The 6,489-nt window shown below is 37.5% G+C and overlaps 1 protein-coding gene across 1 annotated transcript in view; it reads right to left on the minus strand.

Moving 5' to 3' along the window:
- Positions 1 to 4,184: 4,184 nt before the first annotated feature.
- The window catches only part of LOC115219690 (zinc finger protein 665-like), a 4,091-nt gene continuing 1,786 nt past the window's right edge, over positions 4,185 to 6,489 (minus strand). The window contains exon 2 of the mRNA XM_029789866.2: positions 4,185 to 6,250. Within this exon, the coding sequence (XP_029645726.1) occupies positions 4,417 to 5,838 (1,422 nt within the window). The 5' untranslated portion in view covers positions 5,839 to 6,250 and the 3' untranslated portion in view covers positions 4,185 to 4,416. The remainder of the gene's footprint in view (positions 6,251 to 6,489) is intronic.

The following is a 6,489-nucleotide window of genomic DNA, read 5'->3' on the forward strand; positions in this document are numbered from 1 at the left end:
ACATAAACACACCAACATCAGTTGTCAAGTGATGGTGGGGGGACAAACGCAAACACACAAATACATACAGACATAAATATATTCGACGGGCTTCTTTCACTTTCCATCCACCAAATCCACTCACAAGGCTTTAGTTGACCCGAGGCTATAGTAGAAGACACTTGCCCAAGGTGCCATGCAGTGAGACTGAACCTGGAACTATGTGGTTGGAAAGCAAGCTTCTTACCACATAGCCATTCCTGTGCCTATATATGAAGGATTTTTATGTGGAAATTTTAAGAAGGTGAACAAATCAATAACATATCATGCTTATTTATTAAATTGCATCTACAATTGAGAATTTCCAGTGCTTCTACTGAGCACAAATTGCAGCAACAACTGCCCACTCTCCACAAAAGAGAATAGTCTATAGTCCTCCCTTTGAGGTCTAGATGAATTTAGTCAACAAATGCAGATATTTTTCTTTTGCATTTAAAAGAAGGAACATGGTTCTCTAAATTTTGCTTTCGTAATTTATATTGGTTTAGTTGTTTATTATAGTAGTTCCCTCAGTTGTATGGAGTGTTACAATTGTTCCCAAGGTTAAACTTCTAATGATTATGCTTCATCTTTTTGTATGCGTCTAATTGGGAGGTGGGGGCAATCTCTGAATTATCCAGATAATACCAGGACACCCATGAGAAACAATAGTTATTTAGACAATTTGGTTTTTTTATAAGGAAAGTAATTTCCATTGCTCACTATGTAGACTGTTTTATTTTTTCTACCACTGTCCATGTCATAAGCAATCCTATTCTCATGTCTGTTATTGTAATAATTCATACTGCCTTGATGTTATTACATCTATGCTCTAGCAAGTGTATTCTAATGTTCTTAGTATTTTCTCTGCATTTCATTTAGGAATATAGCTGATCTTCTCAGTATATCATGCCTTCTGATATCAGCATTATAATATTCTGTATTCTGTAAGAAAACTTCATTAAGAGATAGTCTAGGTACTCTGAATGAGACACTGAATTTAATCACACCTTTAGGATGGTTTGAGCTTTTATTGATATATTGTAGTTTTCCACTGGGTTTGTGTTACAGATGATAAAGTCCAGTACCTAGGTCTAAAGTTCTAAAGTTATCTGCAGAAAGTTAACTATTTTATAGTCACTACTAAAGAGATGAAGTCCTGTGTTTGTCAAAAAAATCTAAGTTTTTATAGAAAGTGAACAGAGCATTTCCCTATCCCACCCCATCTCTGGGAACTCCTAATTGACATAGTGTAAAATGTAAATACCCACTAGATCTGTAACTTGTGCTGAGTCATTTGATCCCATGGTTATATCAAAATTGCTGAGTCTATCTTTTCTAGTCCTGTATTTAACCTTGAATTCAATAATCACTTTTCTAACCACTAATATTGTATGCATAGATGGTTGTAAAATTTTCATAGCAAAAATAAGAGCCTTGTTGGGGAGGGTGGTGGTAATAAAAGAGTAATAGATAGGTTTCTATTTGTATAAATTTAGTAAGCTTTCTATTTTTCTATGGCCTTAAACCAATCAATTGCTTTGAAGTTTGACAAGTTTAGTTCAATTTTACTTATAAGCACACATAATCATCATCATTTAGCGTCCGCTTTCCATGCTAGCATGGGTTGGATGGTTCAACTGGGGTCTGGGAAGCCAGAAGGCTGCACTAGGCCCAGTCTGATTTGGCAATGTTTTTACGGCTGGATGCCCTTCCTAATGCCAACCACTCCGAGAGTGTAGTGGGTGATTTTTACGTGCCAGACGAGGCTGGTAAACGGCCACGATCGGATGGTGCTTTTTACGTGCCACTGGCAAGGAGGCCAGGCAAGGCTGGCAACGACTACGGATGGAGCTTTTTATGTGCCACCGGCACAGAGGTCAGTCGGGGCAGTGCTGGCAATGGCCACGTTCGGATGGTTCTCTTATGTGCCACTCTAGGCAAATATCTCAATCATTACTCCATGCAGAAAACTGGGCTAACAGAATGTCAGAAGATAAGAATCTGTATAGGCTAAATCCATAGAACATTCCATACAAACTGTAAATCCAAGGAGAATCACTAATATATACCCAAGGTGATTGAAAAGTAACTCCCTTTTTTTAAATACTGATAAATTATTTACTAATTGTAATTTTAAGAAAAAAAATTGATATAAAAGGAAGGCTTTTTTAGTATGAGGTTTTATTTAAAATTCAAAAAACAAAAAAAATATTGGGAAGAAAATTATAATTAATAAATAATTTATAAGTATTTTAAAATAAGGGAGTTACTCTTCAATCACCCTGCATATATAGATATAAATACACACAAACACATGCATCATCGAGCAGTATATTACTAGTTACAGCATATAACTGGTCAGAATGTTACCATAGGTTTCATGTCAACTATCCCACTTGACAATACTGACAACACTTCAAATATGCTGGGTGGAAATTCCCACTTTACATGCATGCATACATACACGTGTGTGTATGAAACAGTCAAGCCTATGCCAGCAAGGAAAATGAATGTTAAATGATTATGGTGTGTGTATATGCACGCATGCATGCGTGTAGGTGTTTAACAGAGATGGCTTTAATTCAGAATAATTTGCACCTGATTTCACATCTATATGCTTCTGTTCCTCAGTTTTTCAAGCCATGATTAATAAGACTGTCTCAAAGAAATTTTATTGGTAAATGACAGTGAATAGGTCTTCTGGGTGTATTTGCAGATTACAGGATCAATGTACCAACTTACTTCACAATGAAGGATTTCTTGCACATTTTACATTTACAGTAATCTCTTGGCTATCGCGGGTCTTATGTTCCAAAACCTCCTACAGAAATAATTAAAATCTAAACAAATATAAATACCTATTGGCCACAGAAACCTGCAATATACTGAGGAGTCCATGATATAAATTTACATATATTAGCTAGAAGAATCTACGATGTACTGAGCACGCGATAAGTGAACCGCAATGTACTGAGTGCATGATAAGTGAACCACGATGTACTGAACGCACAATAAGTGAACCGCAATGTACTGAGTGCACGATAGGTGAACTGTGATGTACTGAGTGCACGATAGGTGAACTGCGATATGGCGAGGGATGATTGTATATAGTTTTAGTCCATTGTCTATTCAACTGTTGACTACCATTTTATGATTCACAAACAAGGTTTTCCTAGACATTTTAATGACTTTTTTTCTCAGATGTGCACATTTGTAAACCACAAGATGAGTATTCTAAGAGAGTTTCTCAACCATTTTTTTACCTATGAACCCCTTTGATTTCTATTTTACTTGGATGGACCCACATGGCCATTTGAAGGTTAAAAAATCCCATTATAGTTTTATAATTAAATATTACTTTCAAATTTCAGAACAAGACCAGCAATTTTAAGGAAGGGAGCTAGTTGATTACATCAACCCCAGTGCTCAACTGGTACTTATTTTATCAACCCTGAAAGGATGAAGGGCAAAAATCAATCAACCTTGGCAGAATTTGAACTTAGATTGGAAAGACAGACCAAATGCTTTTAAGCATTTTGCCCAGTGTGCTAATGATTTTGACAGCTAGCTGTCTTTCTATACTCCTTACTCTTTTACTGGTTTCAGTCATTTGACTGCAGCCATGCTGGAGCACTGCCTTTAGTTGAGCAAATCAACCCCAGGACTTATTCTATCAGACTATTTTGCCAAACCGCTAAGTTACGGGGACGTAAACACACCAGCATCAGTTGTCAAGCGATGTTGGGGGGACAAACACAGACACACAAACATATACACACACACATACATATATACGACGGGCTTCTTTCAGTTTCAGTCTACCAAATCCACTCACAAGGCTTTGGTCGGCCTGAGGCTATAGTAGAAGACACTTGCCCAAGGTGCTACACAGTGGGACTGAACCTGGAACCATGTGGTTCGTAAGCAAGCTACTTACCACACAGCCACTCCTATGCCTATAATTTATTATAATTAGAAATTGTGCAAAAAAAAAAATTGTTAAAATATTTTGTGTATTGAAGTATAACCAATTTATTGCAGATAAAGTTTAATAACAAACTCTTATTTATATGGACTTTCGTTGGGAACCACTTTTCTAAGAACAATTTCATATATATTCTCCTCTTTGGATTTCTTAGTTAACAAATTTTAACCATCTAGCATTCAGATTACTATCAAGCGTAACACTTATTTGTTCACATTGTTTTGAATTAACCATGCATTATCTTGTAGCTTAGAGACATTTTCATTGTGATTGCTTAGTTTTAGAAAGACATTGTAAGATAGGTGACAGGCCTCATCTGGCCAGTTTTAACATAAAACTGGTTGAATATGTAGGTCGGATATGGCCGATTTGAATGCCAAAGAGTTAACTTGCAACAAAAGAAGGATTTTTCATGGTTCACCTTCAAAAGATTTTCCCCCCATGTGAGTTCGTTCATGTTTCTTCAAATCACAGTTATTGATAAAAGACCTGCCGCACATTTCACATCGATATGGTCTTTCCCCCGTGTGTCTACGTGTGTGATCTACAAGACGAGAATTAACAGAAAATGATTTTCCACAAATTCCACATTGATAGGGTTTCTCTCCAGTATGGATTCGTTTGTGGAGTAGAAGATTAAAATTCCGAATGAAGAATTTTCCACATATCTCACAGTGGTAGGGTCTCTCCCCGGTATGTCCTCGATTGTGGATAATAAGATTCGAATTAAGGGTGAAAGATTTTCCACAAATTTCACAGTGAAACAATTTTTCCCCAGTATGTGTCCGTTTGTGCCTCAATAAATTACTGTTGACCACAAATGACTTTCCACAGGTTTCACAGTAATAAGGTTTCTCTCCCGTGTGCGACCGTTTGTGGATTGTAAGGTTAGAATTCTCCCTGAAAGATTTACCGCAGATGCCACAGTGGAACGGTTTTTCTCCCGTGTGAATCCTGCTGTGTACTTTTAGGTGTCCATTCGAAACAAAAGACTTTCCACACACATCGCAGCAATAGGGTTTCTCGCCTGTGTGGTTACGTCTGTGGCTCGTAAGATGAGAATTCTGAATAAAAGACTTTCCGCATATCTCGCAATGAAAAAGGTTTTCCCCCGTGTGGATTTTCTTGTGTGTTGCTAAATTGCTACTATCAGCAAAAGATTTTCCACAGATTTCGCAATGGTACGGTTTCTCCCCACTGTGCCGTCTTCTGTGCGATTTTAAATAATCGTTCGACACAAAAGATTTTCCACATACCTCACAGTGGTAGGGCTTCTCCCCAGTATGACATCTTTTGTGCGTCTTCAAATGATCGTTAGAGACAAAATTTTTTCCACACACTTCACAGTGAAAGGGTTTCTCTCCCGTGTGACTACGTATATGCAGTGTAAGCTTAGACCTTTCTATGAAAGATTTCCCGCATATTTCACAGTGGAAAAGTTTCTCCCCGGTATGTATCCCGGTGTGCCTTCTTAAATTACTGTTGGAAACAAAAAATTTCCCGCATATTTCACAATGAAAGGGTTTCTCGGCGTTGTGTACTTTTTTGTGCCTTGTTAAATTTCTGCGAGAGACAAAAGATTTATCACATATTTCACAGTGGTAAGGTTTTTCTCTATTGTGTAATTTTTCTTGGTGCGCGAAGAGTTCATATTCCGAAGAGAACGTTTTCTTACAAATCTCGCAGCTATATTCTGAAGTCTTTTTTCCCTCCACCGAACTTTGGTTCGTAACTTTCTCTCGACTGTTGTATGTCCGTTTAACTGAATCTACATCTACATTGTTATAAACGACTGTGTTGTTACAGAACTCCAAGCGACTTATATCCTCCATAATTAGACCCGACGAATGTTGAAAGCCGAGAAATGTCTGTAAATATATTATGGTTCAGTTTCCCGTCTTTGTTACCACGGAATTCCATTTACAAATGCAGAATATATATATTTATTTTTCTACTCACCACAAGAATGCGCGCGTATGTATGTGAGGCAAATTGTCCACCACAACAAACAGTATAAAAGTACACAATGCGGGTCGCTTTTTCGAATTTTTTTTTTTTGCTTTGTTTTTAATTTCATTTAGAAAAATACGGAGGCTAGGAATCGGCAAAAAAATGTCTTTTTTTTTCAAAATTTCAAGTTTTCTTACAAAACATCCGATGTCGTCCCGTCCGACTTTCCAAGGGCACACAACTCTGGCTGTTTCACATATTGGATATGTTTGTTTGCGCATGCGTCTATTTCTCCTGAAACAGCAGACGAAAAACTATCAAGCCCTCACCAGAGAACCTGTTATGCTAGAAATAACAGTTAAATGTCTGGAAAATATTCTTATTCCTCAGGTTAACTCTTTTACTCTTTTACTTGTTTCAGTCATTTGACTGCAGCCATGCTGGAGCACCGCCTTTAGTCGAGCAAATCGACCCCAGGACTTATTCTTTGTAAGCCCAGTACTTATTCTATCGGACTCTTTTGCCGAACCGCT

Source organism: Octopus sinensis, linkage group LG15 (assembly GCF_006345805.1).
Source record: "Octopus sinensis linkage group LG15, ASM634580v1, whole genome shotgun sequence".
In the NCBI taxonomy this organism is placed as follows: Eukaryota; Metazoa; Mollusca; class Cephalopoda; order Octopoda; family Octopodidae; genus Octopus; species Octopus sinensis.